Source organism: Bos taurus, chromosome 14, assembly GCF_002263795.3.
Source record: "Bos taurus isolate L1 Dominette 01449 registration number 42190680 breed Hereford chromosome 14, ARS-UCD2.0, whole genome shotgun sequence".
NCBI lineage: Eukaryota > Metazoa > Chordata > Mammalia > Artiodactyla > Bovidae > Bos > Bos taurus.
Genome location: NC_037341.1, coordinates 2,943,386 through 2,965,481, shown reverse-complemented (window position 1 = coordinate 2,965,481; position 22,096 = coordinate 2,943,386). Strand labels below are relative to the sequence as shown.

Below are 22,096 nucleotides of genomic sequence, written 5' to 3'. Positions count from 1 at the left end.
TTCAGATGAAGTGATGCAGGGTGAGACCTGAGCAGGGCCCTGCTGAAGGAGGGACGTGGGCTCCAGGAGCCGAAGGGCATTCAGTGTGGCTGAAGCTTGAGTGTGGGAGCAGAAGTAAGGCTGGAGAGGCCGCACAGCCTCTCCCCAGACGGCTGAAGGATATGGGCATTTATCCAAGAGCAGCAGCATCCACACAGGACTTTGAGAGGAAAGCTCCCTCCCGATGCTGCAGAGAAGACAGGCAAAGGCATGCAGAGGATGGGAGCCAGGGGTCTGTGGCGCTGTCCTCTGAGGCTAACCCCTGGCTGGTGTCGAGGAGGGCTGCCACCATCCCTACTGATCAGGACAGCCTCCCTGTCCTGAGGCCAATGGTGCAAATCATATGGCCCATGCTGAGCTCTTGCCTTCCGTTTGGGAGACTGGAATCTGGGCACACGCCAAGCACAGGGTGCACACAGGACCAGGCCCACGTAAAGGCGGGGCGCTGAGTCTCTCACGAGCTTCCCTGGGAGACCACTCTCCATGTGTCCTGCCTGCGCCCCTGAGAGAGGGCCCCCGGGGCTGCCCGGCCCCTCTGAACACCAGGCCGTCGCACTCTCCCTGGGCTGTCATGCATCGCAACCATGAGAGCCTTTATGTGCCGAGTCCTGGGCATTCCTTCTAGAGAATCCCTGCACGAAGTGGTCCAGGGGACCCCGACACAGGCGTCTGCTAGTAGAGCCCAGACAGGTGCTAACAGCTAACAACCGGGGAGGGTGGTGGGCAGGTGAAGTGCATGGGCCTGACAGTTCGGAAGCAGAAAGGGAGGGACTGGCAGTGGAGGAGAGGGAGTGACAGGTCAGAGGCGCCCAGGCTCTGCTCCCTTAGCCCCTGTGCAGCGCCAGGGGCGTCTCCTCAAGTCCGTCCCTCTGAGCTCTCGGCACCCAGCTGCATACCTGACTGTGAGCGTGGTGCCTTTCATGTGCTCCCCAATCCCTAGCACGCTGGCTGAGGACAGAAAAGCTCGGGCCTTCTTCACTTTTACAGATTAAAGTATCTACTATGAAATCCGTGACACAAACATGTTTTAAAATTAACCTAAGTTGCATATCTTTAATTTTCTCACTTGTAAAATAGCCAGAATGGTACTGACTTTCAGGTCTCTGTGCAGACTGCCGTTGCCTATATAGTAACCATCTGACAACAGACCCCTCTCCTGTTATCACTACTATTCTTGAGCTTCTTACTGAACTTCAAGGGAAGATTCACTTTACACTTCTGACTAAACCTAAATACTTGTAAAGCAATTATCCTTCAATAAAAAATAAATGAATTAAAACAACAACAACAACAAAAAACCTAAATACTTTAGATGATTTACAACTGATTTCTTTCTGGAAATACTTGCTTTCTGATTTCCTAATCATACATGTAGAAATTTCATTACTCAGGCAAATGTAAAATAAAGCATGGAGACTTTCAGTCTCTAATGCAACGGACTAACAAGGCACAGAGAGTGGTACTTACTTTGGTATCGATGGCAAAGCCCGTTCACCTTCTGTGGAAAAAAATGAAAAGAGAGAGATGAGATTCCTTTGGAAAAGACTGTATGTAGAAACCAAAGAAGATGAGTCCTATCCCAGAATTTTAGCAATAATCCTTTAAACGCAGCTGTTATATGCCTGTGATGGGTTAACACAGCTTTATTTTCAGTATTTATGACAAACATGCTGTCTGCAGGTGCAGACTACAGGAAAGGCACTGCCTCTCAAAACCAGGCTAAGGGATAAACAGAAGAAAGCTGTTCTTCCCAGGAGACGTTAGAGAAGAAAGAATTTTTCATAATCAAAGCCAACATTCTTTACAAAGACTGAACACCCTGCATAGGTTTGGCTACTCCAAAACCTATACAGGGAACACAGAAATTCAAAGGAAACAAACCCACCGGCTCTGTAGCTGCCAGAGGAACGTGGGTCCCGGGCAGCCGAGGGGCCAGCAGCCTCAGAGCCTGAGGAGGCCCAGGGACGCAGCTGGGGGAGGTGCTGGGGCCCCTACACAGGGGCCGACCCCCACGATGACGGCTGGGCTCCGGCCGGGGCATCACAGGGGAGCTCAGGACTTGCTCAGGGGCTGGGGAGACGCGTTCCCCAGCTGTCCTTAGTGAACCAGGAAGCATGGAGCCCCTGGTTTAACCTCTCTTATCTGGATTAACCTGGTGGTAAAGCCAGGTTAATTTCCCACCAGTCCCCTGGCTGCCTGGGAAAAGGGTTACTCTTGTCTTGGTAATGGGAAATTATGACCCTAATTTGCACAATTCTTTCCTCTGAGGAGAATTTAACTAAAAATTGAAAAACTGCCACTGAGTTTTCTCTAAATTAAAGGAAAAGTTAGGTAAGGCCCCACAAGAAGGTCCGGGGTAACAGAGCAACTCTGATAGAAGCTGGTTCGGGCACGTGGCTTCTGACTCTTACAGTTTTCTGCCCCAGTGATACCACCTATAAAAGCACTTTCTAAATTGAAGCAATTATGGTGGATCACAGAGCTAACAAAGTGCACCTGGGCAGAGCAGCGCTCATGTGTAGAACTGAGACGTCACTTAGAACTGTTACACTCACAAACACATGCGTGTTGCTTACCATGAAGCAGCTCATAACCTAGAGAGAACAGACGGGTATGTATGCAACTGTTCCTTAACGCGTGTACCAGGAAAATGGTGCATCAGAGTTGTAGAAACATATTTTACACTTATTTTAAATTTTAAGAAACTAAATTAGAAAGTGTACATATGCTCCTGTCCACATATTTCTAATTATAATCCATTAAAAACATTTGACTTTAAATATTATTTAAAAAAAATAAATATTATTTCAATTAGGCAATATAACTTAACTTTAGGAATCTATTATAAAATAGTCACAAGCACATATGCTGTGATTTAGAATAAAGTAAATTATCAGGCTTAATCATCTATAAAGACCACATAAAATTGATAAAAGCCTCGGACCCACTACGTTTTTATGAGAAGCGATTTCATTTATGCTGTCTTCATATGAATGAAGAATTTAATGTGTCTCATTTCATGAGATTTGATATCAAAATGTTTCTTCCAACAGGGGAAAAAAGTCAACTAAAAACCAACCCAAGAAGATGTTAAAGCCTCAAACATTTAACGCCTAATGTCTGAATGTTATTTTTTCATATACCAACAAATTGATGAACAATATTTTGGCAAATTAGGGTGAAATAAAACAATTATTTACCAAAAAGAAGATAGGTGCTATAGTACATTTAACATTTTTAACAGAATACTATCTTTATGTGAAGCAACTTTCCCAAAACATTTAAACAATGCTTGCAAGGTATATACCTTCATTTAAATGAAGCACAAAATGAAAACTCAAGAGCTCATGAATGCAAAAATTTTAAATGAAAGGAGCCTTTAGATATTTCTAAAAGCAACTTCACTACTGTATTTCACATTTAAAAAAGCTATCATAACACACACTCCATTTTAGGGGGAAAATAAATAAATAGATTTTATTGGTTTGATCATGGTGGAAAGAAACAGTTCTGCCAGATTATTCATGTCCTGGAACTCATGCACTTACTGGCCTTTTGGCTGATGGCTTTAGTATGACATCCTGACACTAACAAAGGTTTAAACAAAGATTCCAGCGATGCCTCTGCTTCATCCCCCACCCCCACGCCCTCCACCTGCTGTCAGCACAGAGAACTGGACCGCTGGGCAGCACGACTCTGCAGTGTCTACACCAGGAGTGCAGGGCCTCATCTGCATCCCTCATGTCTCCCCGACTCCTCCTCTGATCGTCCTTCCCACGGGGTGGGGGTGTGCTGGCAAGGATCTTGTGTCTGCCTGCCCAGAGCGGCAGCCTGATGGGGGCAACTGTGGACACGGACCCACCTCCCACGCTACAGAGCAGGTACTGCTCCTCCTTAAGGATGAGAAGTCCCCAAGCCCAGGCTCATTCAGTGCGTCACGATCACATGGGAACAAGCAGAATCTTTGAAGTGTGTGACACTGTGGGTGCCCTGAGCCACCTCCAATGGAGGCCATTCCCATCCTGCTTCCCGCAGAGACCACAGAAGCAAGTACCACTCTTCTCGCCTTCCTGGACGGAACTGAGGCGCAGGAAGCTAAGTACTTAGCAGATGGCACGCGCTCATGATGTGAACCCATCGGTCAATGTAATTCCAAAGCCTGGTTTTTTCCTGCTTTGTTTCAGAAATCCAGACCCTCAGAAACACTGTGTCTTAACCCTTTGCAAAAGGCTACAGAGACTCAGCCCCGTTCCGAGGATTCAAGACATCATGCTTCAGACCGAGTTTGTTCTCTGACTGCTCTAAGCTTTTGAGAGCTTTAACAAATAGGAGACTTTATCTATATGAGTTATAGGGGCTTAAAAAAAAAATCCCTTGAACATAATCCCAAAAGTTTATTTAAAAAACACTAATGGTAACTGAGACAATACTTTAAGGCTGTCGCTCAAATCAAAAGGGTCTGAACACAAACCATGTGTCCTTTAAGCTCTGTCCAAACCCAGCTCGTAGGCTGTGAGCTGAGTCGCTGCCCTAGAAAAGCAGGAATACAGATTTGCTGGGCTGAATTATTTGTTCGCTCTTCACGTTCAGAGTGGCCTGAAGGACGGGCTCGGGCTGCGGGCGAGCCTGGCGGCGGCGCGGAAGACTAGGGCAGGGGCGGCTCACCTTTCTGGGGCCGGATGATGAAGGACTGCGTGGCCCCGTGCACCAGGCGGCAGTACCCGTCGATCAGGTCGGCCATGTTCTCGGCGATGGTCAGGGACGGGGCCGTGACCGTCAGGGGCTGGACAGGGGAGAAGAGCCAGAAAGAGCGGTCATTGTTCCTTCCGCTCCTCAGAGGGCCAGCTGTGCCGTGACATCAGATCGAGAAGCACTTGAGCCCAGAGGAGAGTGGGAGTGAGATGAGATCTGTCATCAGGTCTCAGTGAGAAGAGAGGGTGGTATTTAAGGATCTTATTTCTAGAATATGTGACAGAAGGCAAAGCCAGACAAAAAAGAAAAAGACACTAAAATCGCTTAGAGTCACTTTCTAGAACAAAGAGGTGGGGGAAAAAAAATGTTTCCTACAGAAGGTCTGGCTCCTTAGGCATACTCTAATTAAGAATTTAGAAAATTAGTAAGCTCAATTATGGCTTCTTTTAGAAACTAGACAAGTGTGGAGTAGACTTTTATCAACCATCCATCATAATTTTTCTAACCTTAAAGAAAATTAGTGGAATTTCATTATTTTGAGCATGCAGAGCATGCTCTACCTAAGAGCTTAGAAATCACTTTTTTCAAGGCAAAACACACAATTATGATACATTTCCTAAAAGACCTGTCATTAAATGTTATCCAGGAGATAATCAGAGTGGTATTTTTACTTTCAAACACAATTACGTCCTAACTCACATAGTCTTCATAACTTCCTTCTAAAGGAACAACTCAGCTCACCTGAGTCATCCCAAGTATTGTTTGAGGGCAGCAAACAGAAAGGAGGACAGCCTGAAAATCATGGTGCAGACAGGAAATTTCTGAGAGATTTTCAGGAAATCTGAAGGTTTCAATATTTCATGGCATCAGTGGTATAATTCTGAGACTCAAATGTACTGCCCAGAGCCTGAGAAATGCCAGGATTCCAAAGCAGGAGGAGCAAGAATGAGATGAGAGAAGCCTCGAGAACAAACCTGCCCTAGCAGGGGCAGCAGCAGCACAGAGCCTAGGGGTGAGAGTGGGGCCAGGGCAGCGCCCCAAATGGGCTTCATGCAGAAGTAACCCTGTGTGCGCTGCTCCCACCCCCCCACAGTGAACATCACATATAACACCATCCAGGAAATAAGACAGTAGCACAGTTTACAGAATGTATATAATTTTAAGAGGTTGATTTTCTTGGTAATTCATGATAATATTCTAGTTTTTCCACAGAAAGACTACATTAGTTTTTAAGTGAATCGATGCATTTGAACTATGGTGCTGGAACAGACTCTTGAGTCCCTTGGACAGCAAGATCAAATCAATCAGTGAAATCTAAAGAAAATCAACCCTGAATATTCATTAGAAGGACTGATGCTGAAGCTCCAACACTTTGGCCACCTGATGCAAAGAACTGACTCACTGGAAAAGACCCTGATGCTGGGAAAGATTAAGGCAAAAAAAGAAGAGGGCAGCAGCGGATGAGATGGTTGGATGGCATCACCAACTCAATGGACATGGATTCAAGCAAACTCTGCGAGACAGTGCAGGAGAGAGAAGCCTGGCATGCTGCAGCCCATGGGGTCACAAAGAGTTGGACACAACTTAGCGACTAAACAACAACAATTTGTTATACAGGGCTTCCTAGGAGGCTCAGCAGTAAAGAATCTGCCTGCCAAGAAGGAAACACAAATTTGAGCCCTTGGGAAGATCCCCTTGAGGAGGAAATGACAACGCACTCCAGTATCCTTGCCTGGAGAATCACCATGGACAGAGAAGCCTGGCGAGCTACAATCCGTGGGGTTGCAAAGAGTCGGACGTGACTGAGCGACTGAGCACACACACACACATCTGTTATGTGATGCTCATTACGTAAGAGAGAGCTGAGATTCTGATGATCCATGAAAACTTCATCTATATCCTGAAACAATCCTTTCAATAAAGGGCTAGTTTAGAAATAATGATTGTTTCAGGATATGGCAACCCACTCCAGTATTCCTGCCTGGAGAATCCCATCGACAGAGGAGCCTGGTGGGCTACGGGCCATAGGGTCACACAGTCAGACAGGACTGAACAGACACAGCATGAGCAGAGGCTATCTCCTTTATCCCCCTTACCTCGGGCGCCCCTGCGATCTTCAGCTGCAGCGTCCCTTTCCTGTCCTTGTCTTCACTGTTTGAATACTGGATAGTCTGCACTTGGTTGAAGTCGGCCAGGTGTGTGGGCTTTGGGAAGAAAAGGCAAACATTTGACCACAGATGCCAGACACTCGTGCACTATCCCGTGTAATCTCCGTGGTCCCCACCCCACCCCGCTGACAGGGTGTCTGGGGAGCCTGACTGTCCACCTCGCCCAGGAGGAGGGGGCCTTTCTCACTCTGAGGAGCTGGCGTGGACCTGCCAGGGCCGCCTGCTCACCTCACGGTCAGGGGTGTGTCTGCCCTCTGTGCTCCTGGAGGCAGAGGGGTGCTCGACCTTCAGGGGCTGAACGAGGGGGCGCTGTGCCCCAGCGTGAAGACACGCAGAGGAGGGAGGGAGCCCCTGACCTGACTCTCCAGGTGACAGTCTCGGTCTCAGGGAGCATTCTGCCCTGCTTCTCTCAGAGAGAGGGACCCATGCCCACTCCCAACACACCATGAGCAAGGAACGTCTCTGACCTGTTCTGGGGTTCTTCTGAGGGTTTTGGTGCTGGGGAGACAGCGGGCATCTAAAGGACCCTTCCCACAAGGACACACCACCAGCTCATTTCCCAAGAGGAGTGGGCTTTTCTTCTCATGCAGACACAACGTGCCCATCAGTCCCCACCCTCAAGCATTTCATGACAGCCGTCAGTCTGCAGGGCCAAATCCCACGCATTTACTCAAGACTCTCGGCCTGCTCAGGGCCGCCTCCTCTCAGGACACAAGTGCCAGCCCCTTCCTGCCGAGGTGAAGCACACTTACATTGCAGCCCTTGTCTGTGAGGTAACTGATTCCTTCCTCGGGGCCAATCGCCAGCTCTACTGAAATAATCCAGCTTGACTTGAAGGTGAAACAGGTGACGGCAAAGGCACCAGGAAGAAAAAAAGGTATTTTAGATGAAGAACCACTGAAACATTAAAGGACCAAAGCAGGGGCCAGACAAGCTTCTACTCATCTCTGTCATCAAATAACACAGAACGTGCCCAACGCCAGGCCTTCCTGGTGGCCCTGGTGGTGGAGAACCTGCCTGCCACGGCAGGAGACACGACACAAAGGGGCTCGGTCCCTGGGGTGGGAAGATCCCCTGCAGCTCCAGGATTCTTGTCTGGAGAATCCCACGGACAGAGGAGCCTGGTGGGCTACAGTCCAGGCACAAAGCGTTGGACACGACTGAGCGTGCACACATGCATGTACAACTCCATGGTGCAGCATCTGCTGAGCCTGAGCAGAGACAGACAGACTGAGCTCATTCCGGTGAGCCTCAAGCCAACAGTTTCTTTGGGAAGATTATCTGCGTAGGTAAACTAGCCCTGAGAGAACAGTTAATCAACGAATCGCTGGGATGGGATTAAAATAAATCTAAATATGAACACAGGCAAGCTATTAAAAAGGACTGTTTTAGTCTCACGTTGACATATTTTCTTTTTGTATTGTTCTCCCACTGTAGAGTGGTACAATATTCTCGTGTTAAACACGGGACAAATTAGATCCCAATCAGAAACTGAGGTATTCATGGAAAAGACAGAGATTCCACCGAGTCCCCTACTGCAAATCCCCATACTTACACCAAGGGCACACTTGAAGCATTCTTTATCAAATCTGTACACCGGGGAGAGGATCTCAAAGAACTTCAGAATACTTTCTTCCCTGTTAAGGTTGGCAAACTGTCTAAATGTTTGTTGGATCAATTTTCTTAGTGTTTTGGCCTGTGTGATAAAACCACAAACATCTTTTCAGAGTCAACAGTAAGTGAAGACCACAGCAGTAACCCCCAACACCCAGGAACATCTCTTCCCCAGCACCACGTAATACCACCTGCATTCACCAAACATCATTATTTATCAGAGTCTGGTCCTTTTTAAAAAAATAATTATAGTAAAATACACACAACATATAATATACCATCTGGTGGCTCAGATGGTTAAAAAAAATCTGCCTGCAATGCAGGAGATCCAGGTTCAATCCCTAGGTCGGGAAGATCTCCTGGAGAAGAAAATGGCAACCCACTCCAGTATTCTTGCCTGAAGAATCCCATGGTCAGAGGAGCCTGGTGGGCTACAGTCCATGGGGTTGCAAAGAGTCGGACACGACTGACTAACACTTCACTTTCAACTATTTTAAAGTATACAGTTCAGCTCTGGCTCATCGGAATCGGGGGTTCCTGCGGTCGGCAGAGGAGGGGGATGACAGCCCTCACACACCCCACACTTCCCGGGCAGTCGACACGTCCTTTCTGAAGCAGTCTGGTAACAGAAATCAAATACCTTACAACTACAGCCTTTGAGAGATTATCCTTTGGGAATAATGAAAGAACTAGGTGAAGACCTAGCAATGAGGAGGCTCCGTGCGGAAGTGTGCAGAGGACCCCATGTCGGGGCACACACACACACACGTGAAAATAAGACAGCCCGGCGTGGTGGAGACACAGTCACAGGAGCGCACAGGAGGCGGGCCTCACGCGGGGGGCACGCATGAGGGAGGCAGGGTGGGTCGGCACGTCTATCCTGGGCGCATGGGGCCGAGGTGCTCCCACAGGTAAAGCGGCCGCGGGAGAGCTGCGTGGGTGGAAGCCTGCACAGGAGGCCGACAGCTAGCTGTAGCCAGGGCCGGGGCTCAGACAGGCAAGCCAGGGATGGGATCCCAGGCAATCTGAAGAGGCCACAGAGGCTAAACCAAGGAGAAGCATAGTGAGTTCCAGGGCAGCAAGGACTGAATCTCAGATGTTGCCTAGAATGTGAGTGGTCAGTCGTGGACGCTCTGCAAAAAAAATCCAGGGAGTGCATTTTGGGGAAGACCCATCCAAGCTCTGGGCCACAAACCCAGGGCCTGCAAAGGGCCGCTCTCACCATGGCTGAGATGGCGTCCAACCACCGTTCTAACTCGAGGCTGTGCAAACAGTCTCTGACTCTCCTCTGGAGGATCACACTCACCCACCTGAGATCTCCACGACACCTGAAACCTGATGGGCCGCCAAGAGAACCTCCCTCCCCACTGGCCGGGCCAACAAGACTGTGCTGATTGGCTCTGCACCCCGACGTCCCTCGAGGTGCCCAACCTCTTCGGCTCTGCCCCCTCGCCACTTCCGCTGCAGTGTCCCCATGTCAGAGACACAAAGGGCCGTGTGCGCTGCCCCTGGCGAGCAGGGGTGAAGTCATCTGCCCCACACCAAACAGAGTCCAGTCGATGGCTTGTCCTCTTTTCCAAAACCCTCAGCCACAGGACACGCATGGGGTCAACTAACAGCACACCTGATCACTGAACCTGCTAGAAAACTTCCGAGTAACTGAGCAAAGAAGTTTGAAAGTAGTAATTATGCAGTGTTAGCAGACAGTCCGAGCTATAGTTTACGGATCTGCTCGCCCAGCTGAACCTGGGGGAAGCGCAGCATGCTTACTGAGCGCCCACCCCAGCCCTCGCTTTGGCTCGCTGTGCACACATGCCGCCAGGCGAAGGTGCAGGGAGGCACAGTGGCGAGCAGCGGCTGCACAAGCTGGCGTGCCGGCTCGGGCTAGCTTCCTGGGACACAGGGCCACACCCTGGCTTCCCGCCAGCCAAGAGGGGCGCCTGGTCAGGAGTACCTAAGCTTTCTCGGGGTCTCTGCTTCAGTGAGGCCACCCAAGAGGACCAAGAGATCTCACATACAGCACCAGTGCTGGGCAGGAACTAGAAAACGCTTGCTGTCTGAGAGGAGCCCCAGATTCATTTCTAAGAAGGATGTCTTAGAAAGCATCAGTTCTTTCCTTCTTTTTCAGTGAGGAAAAAGTTTTACAAAAACTGACTCCCTAGAATCTCTTGATATTAATAAATATACCTCCCTATTTACAGGGTTTCAATATCCTCTCTGTGTTTGAAACAAGGCATCTGTCAGTGACAGCTAGTTGGTTTTCAACAAGTCCATACACAAAGAGAAGGCGGTATTACTAGGATGAAGCATCAGAAATTGTTGCTATTCAGCCTTCTGAACAACATTTATCAGATGCTGCTCTTAGTAGAACAATGGCCTCTGAGGGCCTCCTGGATGAAAAGGTTAATATAATCCTAAAGAAAATATGCCAGAAAAGAAAAATACACTAAGAAACAGGAATCGAGGAGTTACGTTATCTCCCCCTCTCCCAGATGCCAACTCTAGGTCTGTTAACAAGTGCGTGTCAAGTGTGTTTTTCTAAATTGAGTTGTAACTGACATACAAGGCTGTATTAGCTTCAGGTGTACAGCATAACGATTCAGTACTTGCACACATCACCACTGTGAACCGACTGCCACAATGTCTGGTTAACACCATCTCACACTGTTACGCTTTTTTTTTCTTGTGATGAGCACCTGCTTCCCAGCAACTTTGAAGTATGCGACACAGTGCTAGTAACTAGTCAGCGTGCTTTACATCACATCCTCGGGACTCACTTGTAACTGAAAGTCTGCACCTGGTGACCCCTGCACCCATCGCACTCCCCCCATGTCCCACCACCTGTTCTCTGTATCTAGGAGCTTAATGTTTTTTCTTTTTCTTTTCATATAACTTTCTCCGTCTGACTTCACTGAGTACAACATTCTTAAGGACCATCCATGTTATTGCAAATGGCAAGATTTCCTTCTTTTTACAGCTGATCCTATTCCAGTGTGTGTACGTGTGGGTCACTAAAGCATGCCTCCTTTCCAGCTTCCATGTGTGTGCGTGCGCGCGTGTGTATGTCTGAAGAATGCCTCCTTTCCAGCCTCCACGTGCGTGTGTGTGTGTGTGTGCACACGTGCGTGTGTCTAAAGCATGCCTCCTTTCCAGCCTCCTTACAGGGGTCTAGACCAGGGGGGCACTCTCCGTGCAGAGGCCAGGACTCAGAGGCTGAGTGAGTGCTGAGCCGGGTACTTCTGTGCTCACACTGGAACGGGAATGATGAGTAACTTAAATGCTCCTGGGAGGGGCCTAGGAAATCACTCTATTACTCTGAAGTACAGATACTTAACTGTGGATCTCGTAACATTTCTAATCCTGAAATGAGATTTCTACTATGAATTATACTCAAATAAGCTGAAATCTGGCTCTTTTATTTGTGACATAATTTTAGATTTACAGAAGAGCTGTAAAGACAGTGCAGAATTCCCATCGACCGCCCCACCCCATGCCCTGAAGAAAACAACTCACACGACACTGACGCAGCCGTTAGACACGAAAGCAGTGCTGCCAGGAGGTCCTCTCTGAGACGCTCTCGTCTGCCCACGGACGCCCCGCTGCTCCCAGACCCCACGCCACACTTACGCACACCCCCCGTCCCCACAGCTGTCACAGCTCCCTGATACTTGTGAAGAGTAATAATTACAATTTCGTAGACAGTTAGTTCCCTCGTGTTGCGACTGACTTAGTTTTACTGGTCCGGTGTTTTTAAAAACGTGCCTCTGGCACTAAGATCAAAGAGAGAGAAGTTTTAAATATCTTATAAATTAATTTTAATAATCAGGCACATACACCCCAATCCTATTTGCCATCAATCAATCAATCATAGCTTTCAGTTCAGTCGCTCAGTCGTGTCTGACTCTTTGCAACCCCATGAATCGCAGCACGCCAGGCCTCGTTCCATCAAATATAAGGTAAACTTTTGACACTTCAGGGTCAGCATTAACTACAAAGGATCTTCTAGAAATCCAGATATGAAGGGGAAAGGCACAGAAGACAAAGGGGCTCTTGGAGAACCAAATATTAACTGATCAGGCCATTCTATAGGTTAGTCTAGAAGAAACAAGAAGGTGTGTCACGGGGGTCTCTCACCTCAGCTACACGTGTATCGCAGCGCCTGAGGCCGGCACCTGGGGTGGCCTATTTTGAGTATGAGGACCCATTTTAAAAGCAGGATAACTTCTTGAACTCCCAAATGCCAGCAGCCATGCCTCTTGGGGTAACTGCTTCCCTGCACACAGCTCTGACCAGACTCTGCACGATTCTGAGGCCGCCCCGGGATGCACACATGGCCACTGGAGGGCCTACCAACGTGACCCAGCCACCTTCACACCCCTTCCTGCTTTCTAAGGCTGCACTGGGCCATGCGAGATTCTGTCCAGTGACGGGGCAGACGCCCTGAAGAACAGTGTCGGACATTCGTGAGCACCTCCCCTCCAGTCCACCCAGCAAAGGGCAGACGGGTGCACAGGGCAAGCTTCTGTGCCCATGCTACGGCCTCAAGCTACAGATCAAACTGAGCCCCACGCGACTCAAGGTGTCAGGTCAGAACCTTCACCAACGCAGGCCAGCTCCAGAGCCAGCTTCTGAACCACTGTGCTTGGGCGTCAGTGGACGGGATGGTGTCCACACGGCTGCTCCAGCGTGGAACGTGACCTCTGTGACACAAAGTCACAGCAGCAACAGCCACAGTTCCAGAGTTTATAAATTAGACTGCGACAGGTGCTTGTGTTATGTGTGTGTGACCCTTGGGTCAGGAAGACTCCCTGGAGGAGGAAATGGCAACCCACTCTAGTATTCACGCCTGGGAAATCCCATGGACAGAGGAGCCTGACAGGCTATAGTCCATGGGGTCACAAAGTCAGACACAACTGAGCGACTAACACACACACACACATATGCACACACACACACACACACACACTGATGTGCTAAAAAGCCACAGCAATCCTACCTACCCTATTTCCTTTGTTGTGGAAATAAGAAACCAGGTCCCAAATCATGAGGCTAGGAAATGGCAGAGCTCCTCTGAGCTGGACTCTAACTTGACACAAAGCTCTATTCTCACAACGCACTCGACCGTGTTGTGGAAGGGCTGGGGAGCCACACATCATATCCCCGATGTCCCCTCCCCTGCGGTGGGAGCTGCAAACAGAGGCAGGAGCTGGCATTCTGCAAGAAGTTACTAACAGGAAGGAGCGTCCCCCAGTCAAGAGAAGACAGACCTTCAGAGTGCACGTCTACGCAAGCAAGCACGCACACACACACAGCAGCACCTGTGGCTCTGCACGTGCTGCTGCTTTACTTCTCTGAGTTGAAACTGAGACTGTGAAGACTGAGGTGATGCATTCACCACTGTGAACACAACGCTCCTGGTTTGTACTGAGTGCACACACAATCAAGACACAAAACCATGGTTTTCTGGGAGAAAGCTCCACCTTTAAAAGTCTACTTCCCATGAATACGACTAGAGTAACTGTCAGCTTCTTATGTTCAGACTTTTATAGGTAAGAGGGAAGAGCACGTGGCACGGGGGAGGTATCTGCCTAACACGGTCATCTGAGTATGATAAAGACGATGCTAATTACCTTGACTGAATCCAGTAAACTCCTAGGGAAAAACCGCTTCAAACCAACATCTTTCCTGAAATACAGAAAGAAGTAAATTAACAAATGATACCACCAAATCAGTACATATAATGACACTGTTGCAAGAACATAAAAGAAGTTTATTTATCCTTCCACACATTATTCAAGAAGGAAATACATATATTAAAGCTCCAAATGACTGGCATAGTCATGGAACACTTGGGACAAGTAATTTTCTAGATGTGTGCAGAAAACATTGAGACAAGTTGGTTTAGGCAGAAAATGTTTTTGTAACCCTTAACTATTACAAACCCTCTAAATATTGCCTCTTTTACAATGTGTAAATAAACTGCAGTTTTTTGAACACTCTTTGAAAGTTAGCCTTATAAACCTCAATTCCAGCTGGATAATGCTATATTTATATAGAAAGTAGGCTGGCCTGATTAGAAAAAGATTTGAGTTATACCAGGGATGCTTAAATTACCTTAGATTAATCCTAAAATCTGATGATCCTTAAAAATAAACATCAGTCAATGTTTAAAATCTAAGTTTCACACAGAAAGCAAAACAAAAAGAGAAATTAAGTGATTGGCCTAAGGTCAAAAAACTGAACGTGAGGACATGTTGGAAGTCCCAGTGATTTTCTTTAGATCAGGCTACAAAACCAACCATTAATAACAAGTGCCTCACGGCATTCTGACCGAGAAAACAGGTGAGAGAATGGATCCTTCTCACGGGAAAGACTTGAAGGCTAAAGGAGAAGGGGACGACAGAGGATGAGATGATGGGATGGCATCACAGATGGCATATGAATCTGAGCAAACTCTGGGAGACAGTGAAGGACAGAGGAGCCAGATGCAGTCCCATAGGGTCACAAAAAGTCTGACACAACTGAGCAACAACAAAGTTTCTACTTATTGATACTTTGGATATAAGTGAGCCAGGCTTTTTGGCCACTAGGTGGCAATCACGCTAGTAAGATAAAGCAAAGCCTCTGGACATGAAAGATGATCAGGAGACATAGAAGATATAAAAGGATCATGGACAAAAATGAAATATAAGTATCTTGTACATTAAAAAAATAAAATGAATATAAAATATAAAAAAATAAAACAAGGATGACTTCACCCTTAACTATAAGTGAGCAGGTACTACAAACAAAACCACAGAAAACAAGTCAGAATTTATGTGGTTGACTGCATATCCAAACATTTTAATCCCCTATTTCACACTCTACTAGTTAGAACCTAAACCAGCGAACTCCTTGCTAAGTCCTGGTCTCAGATCTCATATCCTTTTATTATTCTATGACGATGATGGCGATGACGATGTTTAGCACATCCTTACAAAATCCTTGCTCAGCTCCCATGACACACTGTTTACTGGTTTTACTAATCAGCAAATTCACATAACTCTTGGCTTGCCATTCTTCTAATCACTCTTGCTTATAACTTCCCCTTCTTATCTTCTCAGATATGAACAAGGGGAAAGTGTCCACCCAGTTCTTCCCTCTCTTGCTGCCTCCTAACAAGACAGGAACTTAGCATTCTAAGGATTTCGGAGCTAATCACTATGGGAAGTGGCAAAATAAGCACATAAAAGATAAACTAACACCACAGAGCATTTTCTTCCCTGTTTCCCTTGTCAGGGACTTGCTTTATGCAGAGAGTTCTGCCCTGGAATTTCGGCTTTGCAGAAGGATGGATCTTAATGCCTGGTGGATCTTAAGGGCTGTGACTTAATGCCTGTCGACCTCAGGTGACACCTACGTGTAACATGGGGCCCACTAACTCCTACTGACAACAGTGGTGCTGAGAGGAACGAGGAGGTGTTAGGGACCTAGAACCCTATGGGGGCAGCTTCCTCTCCTCTGGAAATACCACGGTTGCCCCTGCTGTCTGGTGAGAGTCTGGTCTACGTGCCTGACCAGCCGTGGTCTTGAGCAGAGGCAGGTGTGACCTAATGCTGCCGCGAGCGGAATGGGGAAGAACCGGGGACACAGGCAGGTGGGTGAGTGGACAGCAGACTCGGGAGGTGCTCTGGATGCAAAGCAGTGCTCAGGAAAAGGTGATAGGGGAAGGCTGATGCATGGGGACGGGGAAGGCTGATGCATGGAGACGAGGAAGGCCAGGGCCAGCTTTGGGAGGCCCAAGGCTGGAAAAACCTTATTCACACATATTAAGTGAAAGTGAAATTGAAAGTCGCTCAGTCGTATCCAACTCTTTGCATCCCCGTGGACTGTACAGTCCGTGGAATTCTCCAGGCCAGAACACTGGAGTGGGTAGCCTTTCCCTTCTCCAGGGGTTCTTCCCGACCCAGGGAGCGAACTGGGGTCTCCTGCATTGCAGGCGGATTCTTTACCGACTGAGCTATGAGGGAAGCCATTAAGCTTATTATAAATGAATTCTCATGTCAAGGAATTAATTTGTTTCTCCTTTGGCACTACTTCTGAGAAGATTCAGACCTTGTCTGTTGCTTTAATTAATACTTTGTGGACATCATTCCTCTTAGATTTAAAGCTCAGGCAAAAAAGCAAACCAAAATCAACTTTAAAATATAACTGTAATGCAGATTATCATACAGTATCCCTATCTTATCCTCATCCCCAAACTCTCAAGAATTGAGTATCATTAAGAATACTACTAAGGTCCCTTAACCTCTAAAACGATACCTTACAGTCTTTTACAAATGGATAAATGTTAAAATTCTCTAAGTTTAGGAGAAACTGTCGTTGCTTCCTAACAAACCTCTCACCCTAGGCTACCAGGTGGCATCTATGGATGATGGATGGCTGGCAAGATTCAAGGGGCCTGGCGCCCTGGTGATAAGGAACACTGATTGCCTGGCACAAAGAGAAATAACCTTCTATCCTGGTTAAGCCACTGTCAATCAATTCATGCCAAATCTGTGAGCTTTCCCTTCATCAATATATTATCACAGCCAACTAAAGAAAGCATTAGATCACCAATGACAAGAAGGACAATTAAAAAAGAAATGAAAGCAACGCACCATTAGAATCAACCTCAGCTAATTTTAAATCAATTCACTGAGGAAATAGCAACAGAATATTTAATATTCTGCAAAGTGCCAGAAACACCAGGAGCTCCCTACATCAACACAGCTTACTCTAACAGAGGAGAGACAGTCACACCAACAACTACAGCAAGACACCTTTCTTTAAAGAGCAAACCACTTCATAAGGAAATGAGCAGAACTGAAAAGTTACGTGATTTACTTAAAATACTTGCACAGTACAATTCTGTACTGTGGAGAAGAATCATCGGTACGTAAGTCTTCCTTCTACAATGTTACATTAGGAACCATAATTCTAACACTGTATTATTAGCTTATTTTGGTTTCATCTGTCATCGTTAGCAATGCCATTTTTCAGCTAGATAACAAAACATTTTTCTTAACACATCCCATCTGACTCCTGTCTGTGATTTATAAGAGACATAAGTAAAAGAACCATCTGTGTGCACTCCAGAATGCGCCCTTGCACTGTGAGACCCCAGGAGGCCAAGTTTTGGGGTTGGGAGCTGGGGTTCCCCTCTGCCTACAGAAAAGGCACCATGGTTCTTCCAGAGTGGGAAAGACATAGAAAAAAACACTGATTAACTCTCTGGATGATTTAAAGAAAAAGTACAGAAAGTTTTACATTTCCCACTCTCCAAAGTTGGGCTGATTTTTTTTGCATAATTGAAAATAGCTATTTTGAAATGTGGTAAAGTTGAAGGTTCACTATGTTATAAATTACTGAGATAGTCCATAAATTTTCTGGCAGAAACCAAGAAGCTATATGGACTATTTCAGTTTTTCTCCTTATGGGTAAGGAAAAAGAGAACCCAGAATAAACTAATAAAGAACAAGTAACATTCTGCACTCCTGTATAATTCTTTTCCATACCGAGAAAAAACATTCACACTTCTAAGTGGCTCCAGGCTACTAACAAACACAGTAGAAAGGACGGTGCCGACCGGCCAGACGCCTGGCTACCCATCCCCGGGCAGGACTGCCTCAGCGAGCACAGAGCACCACCCCCGGCCTCACCGTGACCACAGCCTTGCACGGGCCTTTCAACGGCCACAGCAGAAGACAGAACAGAGGAAAGACCACAGTTAGACTAGAGTTGCAAACAGAGTGATGACGCTGTGAAAGGCCTGCACTCAACATCCCGGCAAATTTGGAAAACAGCCGTGGCCACAGGCCTGGAAAAGGTCAGTTTTCTTCCAAACTCAAAGAAAGGCAATGCCAAAGAATGCTCAAACTACCACACAATTGCACTCATCTCACATGCTAGTAAAGTAATGCTCAAAATTCTCCAAGCCAGGCTTCAGCAATACGTGAACCATGAACTTCCACATGTTCAAGTTGGATTTAGAAAAGCCAGAGGAACCAGAGATAAAATTGCCAACATCCACTGGATCATTGAAAAAGCAAGAGAGTTCCAGAAAAACATCTGCTTTATTGACTCTGCCAAAGCCTTTGACTCTGTGGCTGTGGAAAATTCTTCAAGAGACCACCTGACCTGCCTCCTAAGAAATCTGTATGAAGGTCAAGAAACAACAGTTAGAACTGGACAGGGAACAACAGACTGGTTCCAAATCGGGAAAGGAGCATGTCAAGCCTGTATACTGTCACCCTCCTTATTTAACTTATATGCAGAGTACCATCATGAGAAATGCTGGACTGGACGAAGCACAAGCTGGAATCAAGATTGCCGGGAGAAATATCAATAACCTCAGACATGCAGATGACACCACCCTTATAGCAGAAAGTGAAGGAGAACTAAAAAGCCTCTTGATGAAAGTGAAAGAGGAGAGTGAAAAAGTTGGCTTAAAACTCAACATTCAGAAAACTAAGATCATGGCATCTGGTCCCATCACTTCATGGCAAATAGATGGGGAAACAATGGAAACAATGACAGAATTTATTTTGGGGGGCTCCAAATTCACGGCAGATGGTGATGGCAGCCATGAAATTAAAAGACGCTTGCTCCCTGGAAGAAAAGTTATGACCCACTTACAGAGCATATTAAAAAGCAGAGACATTACTTTGCCAACAAAGGGCCATCTAGTCAAAGCTGTGGTTTTTCCAGTGGTCACGTATGGATGTGAGAGTTGGACTATACAGAAAGCGGAGTGCTGAAGAATTGATGCTTTTAAACTGTGGTGCTGGAGAAGACTTTTGAGAGTCCCTTCGACTGCAAGGAGATCCAACTAGTCCATCCTAAAGGAAATCAGTCCTGAATATTCATTGGAAGGACTGATGCTGAAGCTGAAACTCTTAATACTTTGGCCACCTGATGCGAAGAACTGACTCATTTGAAAAAACCATGATGCTGGGAAAGACTGAAGGGGGGAGCAGAAGGGGATGACAGAGGATGAGATGGTTGGATGGTATCACTGACTGGATGGACAAAAGTTTTAGCAAGCTCCAGGAGTTGGTGATGGTCAAGGAAGCCTGGCATGCTGCAGTCCATGGGGTTCCAAACAGTTTGACACGACTGAGCAACTGAACTGTGAATAGAGTAAAGCTACCCTCCAAGAACAAGGCAAAATAAAGGAAATGACAAGATGACAAAAGCAGAATTTCACCTCCAAAGACACATTAAAAAAGAAATTCTAAAAAATGTGCTTTAAGAAAAAGGGTCCTTTTATTAGAAGACAGGCTGAGCTACAAGACAGAGTCCAGCCAACACAGTGACACAAGCAGGCCGCAGGGCTCCTCCTGACACCCCACAGAGCTGGGGGCGGAAGGCAGCCACAGGAGGGGATGCGGCGCCAGGGCTGAGCAGGCACCGGGACGTCCAGTTGTGCCACTCATGCCCTGGCTCTCACCGGAAGCCCCCATCCCCACCGCCGCTGGAGCCCCCTCAGCAGCCACCTGGGGGCTTCAGGAAGCAGATCGAGACAGTCCAGCCCCCCAAAGTCACTGTCAGATACAGAACACAAAATGGCTGGCATGAAAAGCTTGAAGAAATAAACAGCACAATCCTTATCTGTCCTTATTTAATTTGTTAAGAGGCAGAACATATGGGACATGTGTATCCATAAACACACAACCACAAATATTTAGTACACAATGTTAATATATTAGGTTCAGAAGTCAAGTGATGAATTCCAACTAAAACAAGACAAACTGCTCGGGGTGCTAACTCATTTGTCACAACTGATACAAAAAAGGCACTGCAAGATAACTATCCCAGCTACTACCACAAGCTATCATCTCACACGGTTCTATCTGCTCAAGACTAGTTCCCCAAACATTCACTGCTACTTTTATTTTAAATGAGCATATCTCCCCTGTAAAACCTTGTTTCCAAAATGATGGCAGATTACATTTTCACAGTGTGACACAGCTTGGCTGACCTGCCATGTCAAGTCTTATGGACAGCCTTTCACTTCACTGCAGTAACATCCTCCAAACAGCACAAGAATTTCAGTAATAATATGGCCGGAAAAGGTGCTGGCAAAAAGCTGCACCATCGCTAATGAAAATAAAACTGGAAATAACAAATACCAAAAATTTTTGCTGAATTAATTATCAACAGACAATTTGCAGAACTTTCAGCTTCCCAAGACATAAGCCCCACTTTGTCCTTTATGCATTTTAAACAATCTAACAGTCTAATGCCCACTAATTTCACTACTGGAAAAACGTTCAGTTATCCTAAATACTCTGATACACGAGCAACAAATAACTCCCATATTTTAACTAAGCAAAAAAGAAAAACAAACTTAATAAACTTAGAGACTATAAATAATAATTCAGTATAAATTAGAAGTGAAACTCCATCCCAATATGGTTAAATCTACAGAGACAGAAAAGTTTATTATTTACGTGTTAACAAGCCAAAGACTTGTTAACAAGTCTTAAGACATTTATCAACAAATTTAATGTTCGCTAACCCAATTAATGATTAATGTCATCAAGAATTCAAGAATAGATTTTTTTTTAAGTAAAGATAAACTAGTAAAATCTAAGTCTGAAAAACGACTCAGCTCTGAACATGCACGGGCAGACCTAACGCCACACTTACTCCAGCACTTCGTAGTTAGACTTCTTTTCCAGGGCGTTGCCGCGCATCTCCCAGTACGATCGCCTGAAGCAGAGAAGAGAGACACTCACAGATCTGCGTGGAGAGCATCTGCGATGTTAAATGACTAAAAACTACTGCGCAGCTCAGTCACAAACATTCTGACAGTAAACTACCAGGAAACAATAGACTTGAGTCTCCACATTACTCGTCCTCCATTAGGCAGCAGCAATCAGCTAACACACTGAAGGAAAGGGTCCAAGTTCGCTTTCCAAGAGAAAACTGTAAAGGAGACCAGTGAGAGACGGCTTCCGCCCCGCTCCCCCCCGCCACCCCTGGGATATATAATTAAGGTTGAAAACAAATGTTCATGAAGCTGCTGACACTTATACTTAATGATCTGTGGGTCTTACAGGAACTGTTATTTCATAACTTTATACAATATAAAAAATAGGGATCTCCTGGGAAAAGTATCACTGTTTTGAGTACACATAATCAAGTTTTAGCTAATTTAACCAACTCATCTTAAAGTGGCAGCCTGGGGTAAATTTTAATTAAAATCATAGCTGACAAAGGTAGAAATATTCTTTTATTCAAAGTTTAACATGGTGGCACAGAATACATGACAAATGCTAACAGAAATAAGAAATGCATTCTCAGCTTCCCATTCCCCACAATGGTAGCCATTAGACGCAGGTGATGGTTCACGTTCAAGTTTAAAGCAGTAAAGCTGCACGTCTGAGTACTCAGTGTCCGCCTCAGCTAGTGGCTGGCACGGGGATCTCAGACACTTCCTTCATCACAAAAGGTTCTCCTGGGGAGCTCAGCCTTAGACTTGCTTACACACTTGTGCTCTTATCATTCCATTCTAACTATCATGAAATATCATCTTAAAAGATTCTAGAATTAGCAAC

General features: G+C 46.3%; 1 protein-coding gene across 1 annotated transcript in view; it reads right to left on the bottom strand.

Annotated features, from left to right (window-relative positions):
- The window catches only part of PTK2 (protein tyrosine kinase 2), a 192,888-nt gene that overhangs the window by 71,589 nt on the left and 99,203 nt on the right, over positions 1-22,096 (bottom strand). Inside the window, 7 exon segments of the mRNA NM_001075250.2 lie at positions 1,507-1,537; positions 4,705-4,822; positions 6,828-6,935; positions 7,652-7,729; positions 8,455-8,595; positions 14,144-14,198; positions 21,186-21,248. Coding sequence (NP_001068718.2) covers positions 1,507-1,537; positions 4,705-4,822; positions 6,828-6,935; positions 7,652-7,729; positions 8,455-8,595; positions 14,144-14,198; positions 21,186-21,248 — 594 coding nt within the window.